This window comes from Mustela putorius, unplaced genomic scaffold, assembly GCF_011764305.1.
Source record: "Mustela putorius furo isolate JIRA1106 unplaced genomic scaffold, ASM1176430v1.1 tig00000580_pilon_pilon_pilon, whole genome shotgun sequence".
NCBI classification, from domain to species: domain Eukaryota; kingdom Metazoa; phylum Chordata; class Mammalia; order Carnivora; family Mustelidae; genus Mustela; species Mustela putorius.
This window is the reverse complement of record NW_025421423.1, coordinates 11,257,924-11,272,193: the sequence shown is the minus strand read 5'-3', so window position 1 is coordinate 11,272,193 and position 14,270 is coordinate 11,257,924. Positions and strand designations below refer to the sequence as shown.

The window sequence follows — 14,270 nt, the reverse complement described above, 5'->3', positions numbered from 1 at the left end:
CACAATGACCTCCTATTTTCCCCAGACATACAGTACTCCATTTAATTGACCAAACCAAGCCCTTCAAAGGGAATTTTCAGTTTGGTTCTCAACTTTTAAATTCCTTCTGTAGTCAAATTTACCAACTGTTCCTTCTATGACTTCTTTGATTAAGATTATTTTTATTTTTATTATGTTCTCTAGTTTAGTTTCCTTTTATGTTGATTCTTTATCTACCTAGAATTTATTTTTAGAAGTATAAGGTATATGACCCATCCTCCCCCTTCCATTTGGCTAGACATTAATCCCAACAGCATCTTCGCACAGTGGTTTCAAATTACATCTTTATCTTATGTTAAGTCCCTGGTATGTGTTCTGGTCTGTTTCTAGACTACCATCTATTTACTTAAGCACTCTTTTTAGTAAGAGCCATTGTAAATTACTGAAATCATTACCACCATGTATAATATATTTTACTACCTGACAGGATTAATCTCCTTCATTCCAGTTCACTTACAGAACAATCTGTGCTGTTCTGCACAATGCTTTAAAATTTCCTTTTATATATCTCAGATAAGAGTGAGGTACGGCTGAACCACCATTATTCAGCCTTGATTCTACCTCACCACTTCTTGCCCACCTGCAGAGGAAACCACTTATGAGTTAGTGTGCCGTCTCGTTGCTACTGTTCTTCTGCACATTGCTATACACAGCCACAGAAGAGAAAATATATGATGTTGTTTTGTAGCTTTTGTTTGGTTTATGATTATTGCCCATTGTTTTGTAATGTTTTTCTCACTTGATAACAAAGCCTTAAAAACACATTCACTCAATATGATATATACTACATACTTTAATTCGCCAGTAGCACTTCAGGAAGCCCAAGAATACAGATTTCTGGGATCCACCCCCAGATAATTCTGATTTAGGTGAGGGTTTAACTTCAAACAAACTCCCAGTGATGCTGATGCTGCCCACTATCACTCTGACTAGCACTGCTCTCTAATATGAATAAATTACAGGTCGAGTCATTCCCTTACTAATGTATTTAAGTTGGTTCCTATTTGCCTTGGACTATGAATAACGTAGTCTTGTGCACACGCGCAACTTCTCTAAGGTAGAGATAAACAAGGAGAATATGCATTTTAATTGGTGGTTTCTCAAGAACAAAATTGGCCTAAACACACAAACACCTATAATGAAATGTCATGCCAGTGGTGTCCCTCAAATTCATACCAACATTTCTCCTGATAATTTTAAGTTTTGTACTTTACAGGACACTCCATGTTTTACAATACAGATGAAAGGACTAAGGCACATTTAAGTAGTTTTCTGAGCTTCTCTCATCCTACCTTTCCTGTGTTATCCTTCTCTAAGGTGATCATTTGGAGAAATAAGAATAAACAGTTGCGGGGGGGGGGCACCTGTGTGGCTCAGCCGTTAAGCAGCTGCCTTTGGCTCAGGCCATGATCCCAGGATCCTGGGATGGAGCCTCATATTGAGCTCCTCGCTCAGCAGGAAGTCTGCTTCACACTCTCCTCCTGCTTGTGGTTCCCTTGCTGACAAACAAACAAACAAACAAATAGCTGGTGTATAAGGCCCAATCAAGTAACTCTAGCATCTGCTCTCTGTATCACTGATCATCTACTGACTTATGCAACTTCTGTACCTCTGAAAACATAGTAATACTGACTCTTGAGAATGGGGAAATCAAATTGTAGCCCCAGGAAGAAATTTTAAAAAGTTAACAATAAAGAAATTTGGATAAATGCTCTTAGCACATTAAAATGTATCAATCGATTCTGAAATTCTCACAATGAGCTTTTCAAAGAGCTGAAAACATATCAGAAAATAAGGTATACTACACTGAATGAAGACATATTTACAGTTACAATGTTTAAAATGATCTGGGAAATCAATGTGTTAAATTTGTTCAGTTCTCTCCCAAAGACAGAACTGATATACAACTTTTGACAGAACAGCTAAACCTGAGTCTGGGTTGTCTCCCACCAGGTAAGAGTTTGAATGCATTTCTAAATATACACAGGAGAAGCATCATGTTAGGCAACAGTGTCTCAGAATGCCTAAAGCAAAGTTCAGCAAGCAGGCATAGGGGAAATATTTTATTACCTTAGCCTATGCTCTCCTGGTAGGGAATGAATTCCCTGGAAAGAAGCCCTAAGTGAGCAATTAATCAGATGACTCAAACCCCTTTAAACACCGTGGACTGGGTCAGACACAGTAAACAGACATAAAAGCAAAACACTAAAATAAAGGATCATAATTAAATTTTTTCTAACCATTACTATATTTATCACAAATATGCTTTCCTATCAGTAAGTGTCCCCATATCCTGTATAGATCTCTGTTCCATCTGGTTCTGATTCCAAGAACTACTGCCACTGAGGTCGCAAGTTGTACTAAAGTCACAAAATACAAACAGCTTCAGTGCCATTGCACACTGGACTAAATATAACCCATGTTCTCAGGTAAAAGAGAAATTCCCTATACAAGTCCACCCAAGAGAACCAAAGCACATGTTTTGTTTATTTATCCTTGGGAGGAAAAAAACTTTTGTCATAAACTATTCAATAATCCTGCCAACTTTCGCACAAGAAATTATTTCTTGTTCCTCAAATATCCTGCACCTTTTCTTTTGTATTAAAGATCTACACTTATAAGACTTAAATTTCTACAAAAGTTCACAAGAAATATGGATTAAACTATACAATTCAAACAATCCATATGTTCAACAAAAGGTGGTAGGTTAACTATGCGCAATAGCTGGTATTTAACTCTGCTGTGAATATGTGCCATTTCACAGCTTTTACACCCATTATTCCATTTAATACTTATAACAACTCTAGGATATAGGTCCTATTGTCATCCACATTTTACAGATAAGGAAAGTACCCAAAGATGTTACTTTTCTAAGGTTAAGTGCCAACAAATGTCAGATCCAAACACAATGCTATGCAGCAACTGGAAATATTTAGTGGCATGGAAGGATATTTATAATATAAATGACAATGATCAGAGAAGAATATAGAGCAAATATAAACAATGATTAGGGAACAAAGTCAAGTTATTTATAATACGTCAAACTATAATAAAATAGCAAGTTATAGTTTTATAATTTCTACAGGTTATTTACAGTTCAGTGTTTAGAAAAAGTTTAATGTAGCAGAAACAAAGTTTGATCCAAACAATCATCAAGATAAATACATGGATGAAGTTCTTGCCATGAACTTGTGTTGAAATACGATTTCCTAGACTGCAGGTCTCACCTGTCAGTTGCTGTTGGACTCGTAGCTACTGGTGTCTCTGCTGGCTTTTCTGCAGGCTTCTCTGGTTGCGTCGCACTAGCAGGTGCAGGTTCAGAAGATGCTGTCGTTGGTGCTGGAGTGATGGATGCAGGGGAAGGAGTAGGAGCCAGAGCGGGAGCCGGGGTTGGGGCCTGAGCCACAGCTGGAGCTGTGGAGGAGCTAACTGTGGTAGTGGTGGCAGGACTTGACTGTTGGGTTGTAGCTGGTGCTGGTGTCACTGCTTTGGGCTAAGCACATTAAAAGAGTAAAACAATGAATTATGATAAAATACCCAAATTCTAAGTAGACAGTACTGTTACAGGAGGCTACAAACATAACACCAACAAAAACTTGCAACCTGGAAATAATTTCATAAAGCAACATAACAAGTGATCAATATTAGCCATCTGAATCACTACTTATGTACTCTCTCAAATAATTAGCTTTAGCTAATAGTTTCAGTCTTTGTTATCAAGTTAATATGAAGAAGAACCAGAAGCAGCCGCTACTCAGAAATATACACAATGTATACTGACAAACAAACACCATGTAATTATTGTCCCACCACCCCCAAACATTACACTTTAAGTTCCTTGGTTATAACTTTCAAGTATCTATTGTCATTTAAAACATCACCAAAATAACTTTTTTGTTTGATCTGGCTAATATAAAGCACATTGGAGAAAGAGTGGCTGTGCAAGGTAGGGCAGGGGACTTAAAAAAAAAAAATACTAGCAGTGTTCATTCTCTTCTTTCTTTAATTCTAAGAGTCCTGTGTTTAGCCCTGTAACTTTTTAAACTGCCAATACCCTGCAAATTATTAATGTCATAAAACTCCAATCTAAATGAAGTGAAATTTAAATGCATCACTATGCTCACTTATTATTTCCCTTAAGATTACTTGTGGTCAGTATCATATAGTCACATTCCATGCCCTCAAGGTCTCTGTTGCCACAGAGCTATGTAAGCCTCATTCTAAATGGAATCAAACCCATCCCCTTTTTGAAGTTTTTCTGCTCACTTCTGTTCTAAACATCTTTTTCCTGTCTCTTTATAATAAAGTCATTTCTCATTGCTTCCATAATGCCTACGTTTTTTCCCTTCTAATAGGGGGCTTCTCTTATTAACTTGAAAATAAAGTAACTGCAAATACCAGTAGAGTCCTATGTAAAATAAGAAAAGGCCTGGCTTAAGTAGCTATTCTATAAATGCATGGATCTATTCTGAGACCTATCCTGCTTAATTCTTAGTAATGTTCTAAATAATCAAGGTTATTCTAATACAAATGAAATAAGATCAATAACATAGACATCCAAATATATGGCTACCACATTTTCCACTATATACTATTTGTGATAAAACTAGATGAGACAATGCAATATTATTCAGCCCTAAAAGGACACAAATTCTGGCATATAGCTACATGGATGAACCTGGAAGACATATTATGCTAAGAGAAATAAGCCAGTCACACAAGGAAAACACACTGATTCCACTTAATATGAAGTATGTAGAGTAGCTAAACTCATAGAAAGCAGAATGGTGGTTACCAGTGACTGGGGGATGGGGGAAATAGGAGTCACTATTTAGGGGGTACCGACTTATAGAAACGGATGGTGGTGATGGTTGCATAATGTGAATGTACTTAATGCCACTGAACTGTACAATTAAAAATGGTTAAACTAATAAATTCTGTGTTATGTATATTTTATTACAATTAACAATACTGGACTGAGTACATGATTCTGTTCCTCTATTTAACACTTAGTGAATATAAGTGCTTTAATATAACAAAATCACTATGGTTCTTAATGGATTAAAAACTTTTAAATCTAACACCTATAAACTGTTTAGCTGCTTTTTCTCAGAACAAAATATTCAGTTAATTACAATTTACTTGCTTAACTGTTTTCTACTGCATATATTACCTTAAACTTAGGAAAAAAAATCCCTCTCATTTATTCTTTCAGTCTTTGATAAACTGGCTTCCAATTACTTATTTAAACTTATTTTCAATGTCACAAGTATCACTGATCTTCTCAGATTACAACTCAATCCAAAAGATTCCTGTCACAAGTACCACCACATCTCTATTTGTTTTAACTCTCCACTGCATGCTCATGTATCTTTAAACAAAAATATAACAGTATCTCTGAAAGAACCCAAATTCATTCTTCACTTAAGAGGAAAACTTTGACTTTTATAAATGCCCCAAATATGTTTCACTCAAAAAATTCCCTTTAAAAAACTTCCTCAAGGGGAGCCCAGGCAGCTCAACTTGGTTAAGTGTCTGAATCCTCATTTGTCAGGATTCCAAGGTCCTGAGATTGAGCCCCATGCCCAGCTCTGCACTGGGCATGGAGCCTGCTTAAAATTTTCTCTCTCCTTCTGCCCCACCATCTAAAAAACACCCCTCCAAACCAAAAGCTTTCTCACAACAATCATTCTACCATTTCTTAAGCTGCCTATTCCCTTTCCAGTGTCTAAAAATCTACCCCCTCAACTAAGGAGCATCACTGAAATTAGGAGTTTACATGCCTTTTCTGCCGGAGGAGTTGGTCAGATCTAGTACATAATTTACCAAGTCCCTTTAAGGCACCCCTATTAAAACCACAAAATAACTATTTACTCAATTACTAAGAATCACACTTTTAATTACATAATTACTGATTTTACTGCTCCAGCAAAACTTAACAATTTTCACATGACATGTTTTAACTGTTTCATTTAAAATCATGTTTAAGCTATATAGGGGCGCCTGGGTCGCTCAGTGGGTTAAAGCCTCTGCCTTCGGTCATGGTCTCAGGGTCCTGGGATCGAGCCCCGCATTGGGCTCTCTGCTCAGTGGGGAGCCAGCTTCCCCCCCACCCCGCCACCGCCTCTCTGCCTACTTGTGATCACTGTCAAATAAATAAATAAATAATCTAAAGAAAAAAAAAAAAAAGAAAATCATGTTTAAGCTATATATATGTATGAAATAATTAATTTTATGGCTGACTCAAAGTACAGTGTTTTAACAACAGTTAAGTACTTGCCATATGGATGTGCATAAACTGTATTCACTTATTAAAGTATAACGGCTTAGGACCATTATTTTAAAAACAAAACAAAAAACAAAAAAAACTCTCACATGCATAAAGATATACAGAACAAGGCTCAAACTTACTTTTGTCACCATAACCACCACGAAGTTTTTTTCGTCAATTTTATATTCTTTTAGAGCAGTATCATCATTGAGGATTTTGCCTAGTACATTAAGAAAAAAAGAACACATTATTTGAAGCCCCATAACCTTTGTCTTACACACAACTGAAGATCAAACAATCACCAACGTCAATTCTATCAATAAGAAAAACATTAACTAATCATCCAAGATAAATATAAATAGAAATGTACTTGGGTAAAAAGGCACTAACATCTGACTAAAAGATATCAAACACCAAAAACCATCTATGTTTCTGACAGACTCAATTTGTATACACAATTTATAAGATGACAATTTCTAAAACCAAAGAATGTCACTGTAAACAAGATAGCATATTACTTTTAATATTTAATTCATACCTGCATAAATTAATTTTTGACCTGCTACAGGAAAAGCATCTTTCCCCTTTTCAGATTCAATTTTCTCTTTCAGTGCTTTTACCTATAGGAAAAATAAAGATTTTTTTCTAAAAAGTCTAAACAACAAATGACAATTCAGAATTTGAATAAACAATGCAAGGTAAGGTTTTATGCATATTAATTATCAATAATTCCAAAAACTTAGAGATGTCTTTACAATATTGTTTCAAAAAAGACTCATTCTTAATGCATATCATTAGGCATAATAGGTATGAAGTTTGTTTTACCACAGTTGCTATAAAGATAAAAAAAAAAACTTTACCAGTTGACTTAATAAATCCATTCAAAATATTCAACATCAGAAAGTTTTGATTCTCATTATAGTTTATGAGCTTATTTCCCAGAGTAAAAAAGTAAACAAAAACTTTCTCACCTAAAAGTTCTAAGAAAATAGTCATATCTATAACAATAATAGAAGTCAAATATGAATGTTAAATGCAAATGATTCACTTTAACAGTGGGATACGTTTCATTACAATCATACCCAAGGGGGCTTCATAAAGACCAATTAGTAAAACATAATTTCTGGGGATGGGTGTGAACATCTGTGTTTTCTTTAAAGCTTTACAGGTGGTTCCAAAGTTCAGCCTTGGCTGAGGACCACTGTACCACTTAAATGATCTTAAAAAGTAGCTTAGTTTCTCTCATCATTCTCATCTACAAAGAGGGACTGAAATAGATAATCTTTACGGTCTCTTTAATTCCTAAAATTACTGACAACAGGCTCATTATCAAGTATTTTGAAAATGAGTCCAATCAATTTCTGAAACTGACCAGAAAGCAGGGTGGCAGAGGAATAAAAGAGGCAAGAAGACATAATGGAACTAGTTTCATTACTTTAAAGGTACAAGAATCAAGATGGAAAATTCTATTCCTTTTATTTCCCAGAATACTTCTAAAAATTGTCTAAGTTGATAGTTCTGAGCTTTAGGTGAAAGACTGCCAGATAGGGATACAAAGAGAGAGAACTAGTTTCATTAAAGACACAAGAATCAAAGGGGAAAATTCCATTTCCTTCAATTTCCCACAATACTTCTGAAAATTGTCTAAGTTGAATAGTTCTGAGCTTTAGATGAAAAACCGTCTGTCTGAGATATAAAGAGGGACCTTCTCTGTACAATTAAAAAGCAACAGTGTATCTTCCAAAAGGAAAAAAAGACAATAATGCTTATACAGCTTTAAGTACATTGACGTACACAATTTCACATAATGCTCAAAACTCTGGGACAAATGGGAATATCATCCACTCAATGTTACAGATGAGAAGAAGAGAGTTTAAATCTCCTCCCCACGTCACACAGCTACTACTTAGTAGCTGAAACCCAAAACACCTTTCTGACTTCAAGCTTTAAAGTAGAGTATTTTGCACACACCATAAAAATTACCCTTGCTGTACTGATCTTCCTGAAATGAGTCATCAGCATCACCAGAGCAGAAATCCATCACAATATAAGCCTAGTACTTTTATTGTTCTGAATTTCAAAGGTTAAATGAACACAAGTAACAACTTAAAAAAAAAAAAAAAAAAAAAAAAAAAAACCTCAGAGAATCTGATTTTAACACCAGTAAACTCAGGCTATAAAATTCCATGGCCTTATTCAATTTCATATACTGTTCTTTATCAGATGATAAACACTGCTATGTGTGCTTCAGAATAAAAAAGTACAAAGACTTTACAACTCCAATAACTCTACAGTTGGTCCTTGCTTTAAATTAATGACGATAGTTCTGGTTTTACCTATACATTCAGCTAGCACTTCATGATAAGAGCAGGAAATAAAATATACTATCCAAATTTCTAAAACAAAGTATGTTTTTAAAAAAGATTTTATTTATTTATTTGACAGAGAGACACAGAGAGAGAGAGAGAGAACACAAACAGGGAGAGTGGGAAAGGGAGAAGCAGGCTTCCCGGTGAACAGGGAGCCTAACGTATGGCTAGATCCCAGGACACAGTGATCATGACCTGAGCCAAAGGCAGACGGTGAAGATTGAGTTACCCAGGGAAAGATCATTTCGTTAAAACCCCTGCACTGATATGGATGCTAAGGCCTAGAGAATTCTAGGTGTGTGGTCAGGGAGCCAAAAAGGTTTGTAAGACCTTATCAGGTGGTCTGTGGGGTCAAAAGACATCATTTGCCTTTTTCCATTCTAGTTTTCTCACAAGTATATTAATATACTTGAGTTTTCCAGAAGTTACAAAGCATGTAATACCAAAAAGACTGAATGCAGAAGCAGATGAAAAGCCATCTACCTTCTATTAAGCCAAACATTAAAGAGTTTTGGGAGTGCCTGGCTGGTTCATTTGGTAGAGTATATGACTCTTGATCTTAGGGCTGTGAGTTCAAGCCCCACACTGAGTGTGGAGCCTACTTTAAAAAGAAATAGAAATGACAGGAAATGAACTTTACTAATACACAGCACTAAGCAAATTAGTGTTTTCCCATATTGTGGTGAGTTTGAGACCCACGCTGGGAGTGAAGCCTACTTAAAAAAAAAAAAAAAAAAAAGTTTTGTAAAACAATGTCTTCTCATTACTTTTTTTTTGTTATTGTTTTGGAAATGAACTTTTCACATAAAAATATAACATTTATTGCATTATCTTTAAATGAAAATTTAAAATATTTCTCAGTTTAATTTCTAATATGGTAAACACAAGCACAACGACAAAAGTTATTTTGGAGTCCTCAAGAAATTCTGAGTGTAAAGGGTCTTGGAAAAAAAAAACTTTGAGAACTGCTATCTTACATGCTAAATGACTTGCTAGAAAAGACAGCCTTGAACAATTCCTGGTGTTAAGTGTGAGGAGATACACTCTCAGAAAGAGTATCAAACAATGAAGTATTTAAGGGCAACACACCAAAGGTCAACATTTTTCAGGGGTTGGCCACTCACTCCAGCATTACCACTTCTGGTTAAGTATCACAGAAAACAACTGAACTAGACTTTAGAACCAGGTGCACTGACCTGTCCAAAATTTTGGCATTGTTCCTAACCTTAACACAATGATCTTTACATACTTAAAAAATGAAACCAAACAGAACATGATCTTTACCTTCAATCTACTTAAGTCATTACCTACAGGACACAAGCTGAATTTTGTCATTCCAAAACTGTCCCCATCTTTGAAATTATAAGCACCAAATCACCTTTTCCTATCAGCTCTCAATAACCGTTCACTACACCTGCTCTTGCATCTCATTAAGACTCTGGTCTCCAGAGCCCCTATTTTCATCGTGATCTTTACTGCCAGCACTATTCAGCACATACAAGCAATGCCACTGTTTCTATTGCTTTTCTTCCTATTGTCAGACCTTCGTGTCTTTCTGCTGCTTCTGCCAGGCAAAGCTCCTTATCTGGACCAACACAACTGATTTCATTTCTATCAGTACTTAATGTAAAATTTAGTTCAACCACTCTGTGCTATCTCCTACCTTACTTAGCTAATAAATTTTACTTTTAACTATCCAACCCCTACCTTTCCATTTATATCCAGTCTTCTAAATGCTATAGAAAATGAAAGATAACTAAATCCTCTGTTCTTCTGGTTCTCCTCCATTCTCCCAAGAGGTATTTCAAACCTGCAGTCTTCTCTAAATTTGATTCCCAACACTACCCTCCTCCCCACAGATGACCATCTTCTACTTCATTCAAAACATAGCAGATGTCAGAGGAAATCACCTTCCACTTTCTGCTACCAAAGGGATATACTTTTTTCTTTTTATTTTTTTTGCATCCAGATCCACCTAATTTCCTTCTCACTTATCAAGTGAAAGAGGCATCCCTCTCTTTCAAACCTAATTCTTTCTGCCTCTCCCCTGTTCTCCTTCCAGTGTTCTTCAGTACCTTGCTAGATTTATTGTTTCCTATCCTCCCCCAGCTGTATTTTCAACCTCTCCCTCAAAGCCAGTTCATTTCCATTCAAACAGACCCAATTTTCTATCCTCTTAAAAACAAAACAAAAACTTCCCAACTCCTCATATCTCTTGGTAGCTATACTCTCCTCCCCTTAGTCTCAGGCATTTTTCAAAAAATTAACTACACACACTGTAGTACTTACTCTTAACACCACACCTATTATTCAACCATATAGTGCTGACAGAAAAATGGACTTTATTCTCCTTCTGCTGCATATCTTCTCCCTATCCCCACAATTCCATAAAACTCTTCTTTCCAGTATCACTAAATTCAGCAAAAATCATAACCAGTCATTTCTTAGTCCTTCCCTACCTTACTTGTCACATTAAACAATACTGACCTGTCCCTCCTGTTCACACTGCCCTCCTGCTGCACCCATAAAGCTATACCTTCTGGATTTCCTCCTTTCTGTTCACTGCTTTGTGAAATCATCTCCCTTGGCTAGCCCTTTAAGTGCAGCTTAGTGTTATACCCAAGGCTGCCTTTTTGTTCTATATAAAGTTCCCACATAATCCATCTCCTTTAGTTTTAATAACCATCCAGGTGTCACTTAGCCCTCTCCTTAACTTTAGCCATGCATACCTAAGTCTCTACTCAACACCTGTACTGGAATCCCGCAGGCATTTCAACCATAATACATTTGCTGAAAGATAGTCTATATACTATTAGGCTAAATCCTAACCTGATCAAATTGAACACACTTTAAAACAGCTTATAAAGAAAGGTCTTCTTTCTGGATGTGGCAAAAAAAGAAGAGGTAGCACCTCTGCACATGGCTTTTCTTGGGAAAGTTATGACCAGCAACGGATGCAGCTATGACTCCTTTAACTGTGCTGAGCCCCATGCCAGTGCTACTTCATTAAGTAGTAAACAGGATGGATCAAGAATTGATCACCACGGTCCCAGTAAATAACCAAGGCTATCCTTTCATTTTGCTGTTTATTCCCCCCTAAGAATGAGTTTATCATCAACCCAACCATCAATAGAGCACTGTTAACAATCAAGAATCAAACATTTTTCCTAGTCGCATACTCCTCTTATGAAAGAAGTGCATTTTAAAGAAAAACATACTCTTGGGAACCTGGGTGGCTCAGTTGGTTAAGCAACTGCCTTCGGCTCAGGTCATGGTCTTGGAATCCCAGGGCCACATCAGGCTCCCTGCTTGATGCGGAATCTGCTCCTGCTCCTCCCTCTGATCCTCCCCCGCTCATGCTCTCTCTTTCTCTGTCTGTCTCATTCTCTCTCAAATAAAAATAAAATCTTAAAAAAAAAAAAAAAGAAAGAAAAACATACTCTTTATCTAACATTAAACACAGTTGACCTGGCTCCCCCCGACAGAAGGGAGACAACCGCAGTAATAGTAACAGTGTATTAGAAGCGCCAACACAACAGCTCAGCAGTTAACCTTTTTCATCCCATTCCCATGAGATGCTTGTCTCTTCACATTCCTCACACCACATCATTCATCCAGTGGTTCCAAATTACATCTAATTATTTCCCAGTGTGAATATTACATTGCATTCCCTGGCACTACCCTAGTTCAGGCCCATAACCATTAATAGTCTTTTCCATTCGACAAACTTAAGATATCAAAATAATGTCTTACAAATTCTATCCCCACCATAGTAACATGATGTTTTGCACCTCAGCCTTCTTACACAGCACTTCCACACGAGACTTCTAGGACTACAGCGTGTTGATTTGGTTCGCAACTGAATATTCATATGATAAGCCAGCTTCCTAACTGTTACAGTGTATTTTCCTTATTTCTGCTATAATTGTGTTGTTACTTACTACTGTTGTAAGTAGTAAAAAAAAAAAAAAATAAAAAATAAAAAATTTATGCAAGCTTTAATGGGTAGCCCTGAAATACAGAGGCTGAATGAGTAACAGCTCATGGGTGCTATGTACTTACCACATGTCTGGCAGTATATGAAGAGCTTCACAAAATTTAACTCATTTAATCTGTGCTACATCTCTTATTTGAATCCTGGCTAGTTACTCATGTGGAAGTTGATAATTTGTGAGCACTGATGCAGGCAATTCTGAAGCAAACTGACGCCTTTGATACAGTAATTCTACATCTAGAAATCAATGCTAAAGACATGTTCACACAAATACTTCAAAGATACATGAACAAAATATGTGTACCACACTACTGTTTGTAATACTGAAAGCCCTAAACATTCAATGGTAAAATAGATTATTGTACACACATTCATTTCAATACAATGCAATACAAGAACCATCACCACACATGCAAGATATTCACTGAATGCGTGTACATAAGAATAAATGACACATTTATAATTATCTTTCAGGGGCAAAAGCTGGTTGATTTTTAAAAAAACATAGTGTAGTTATGTTTATGTGTTACATGTACATAAAAAAATGTCTAGCAGCATATGGAGTCCATAGTGGTTATTTGGACCAGGAACATAAAAGCCTTCCACTCTTCTAAACACTTACTAACTATAATAAGCCTGGATTATTTTAGTAATTTAAGAGAAAATTTAAAAAGTTTAAAAGCAAAGAAAAAAAAATCACTGCATCCTCCCTCCAACCATTGCTTACTAACACTTATACTTACTTATACAAGAGTGCATTACAATTCTGAGAGGAATCTTCATTAGAAAAGAAAAGTCTGAGGTGCCTGGCTGGCTCAGTTGGTAGAGCATGCAACCTCTGATCTCAGGGTCCTGAGTTTGAGCCCCATGCTGGGCACAGAGGTTATTTAAAAAAGAAAAGAGAAAGTCTAATACCTAGCTAAATTTTGAAAAACAAAAGAGCAACCAAAGTTTGGCAATTAACCATTAGCAAAAGGGGAGTCCTAAGCAAAAGGATTTCACAGATTTACACTGTGGGCAATGCCTTTTTTTTTTTTTTTTTTTTTAAGATTTTATGTATGTATTTGTCAGAGAGAGCGCTCGAGCACAGGAAGAGTGGCAGGCAGAGGCAGAGGGAGAAGCAGGCTCCCTGCCAAGCGAGGAGTCCCATGTGGGACTTGGTCCCAAAACGCTGGGATCATGACCCAGCCTAGCCACCCAGGCGTCCCCCCCCCACTTCTTTTTTTTTTTTTAATTCTTTGGGTGGTATCCTTCCATATGAGAAAGTTGCAGGCACCAAGGAGTATTTCCTGGATTCCTCCTACTCCTCATGATGAGCCTACTCCTCAACTAGGCTCCTGCTAATTCTAAAAATAGAACTGACTATAAAGAATCAGCTGATTTTAGTGAAACAGGAAAAACCTTCCCACTAGAAACAAGGAATAAAAGAATGTAGCAGAAGAGATTTTTTTTATTACTGAGAGTACAGTATTAATAATGTGAATAGACAAGTAAATAAAAGCCATCAATTCTCAAATTATGATTATGATCTAAAAGGCTATGATTTTAAAATATAATTTGGGGGATGTGTGGGTGGCTCCGCTGAGGTCATGATTCC

General features: G+C 36.5%; 1 protein-coding gene across 3 annotated transcripts in view; it reads right to left on the bottom strand.

The window, feature by feature from the left end:
* Positions 1–14,270, bottom strand: part of RAD23B (RAD23 homolog B, nucleotide excision repair protein) — a 43,201-nt gene that overhangs the window by 19,431 nt on the left and 9,500 nt on the right. For all 3 annotated transcript variants that reach the window (XM_045081663.1, XM_045081662.1, XM_004747757.3), the window contains exons 2-4: positions 6,849–6,930; positions 6,451–6,530; positions 3,267–3,532 (exon numbers count right to left, since the gene is read on the bottom strand). In XM_045081663.1, the coding sequence (XP_044937598.1) occupies positions 3,267–3,532; positions 6,451–6,530; positions 6,849–6,930 (428 nt within the window). The remainder of the gene's footprint in view (positions 1–3,266; positions 3,533–6,450; positions 6,531–6,848; positions 6,931–14,270) is intronic.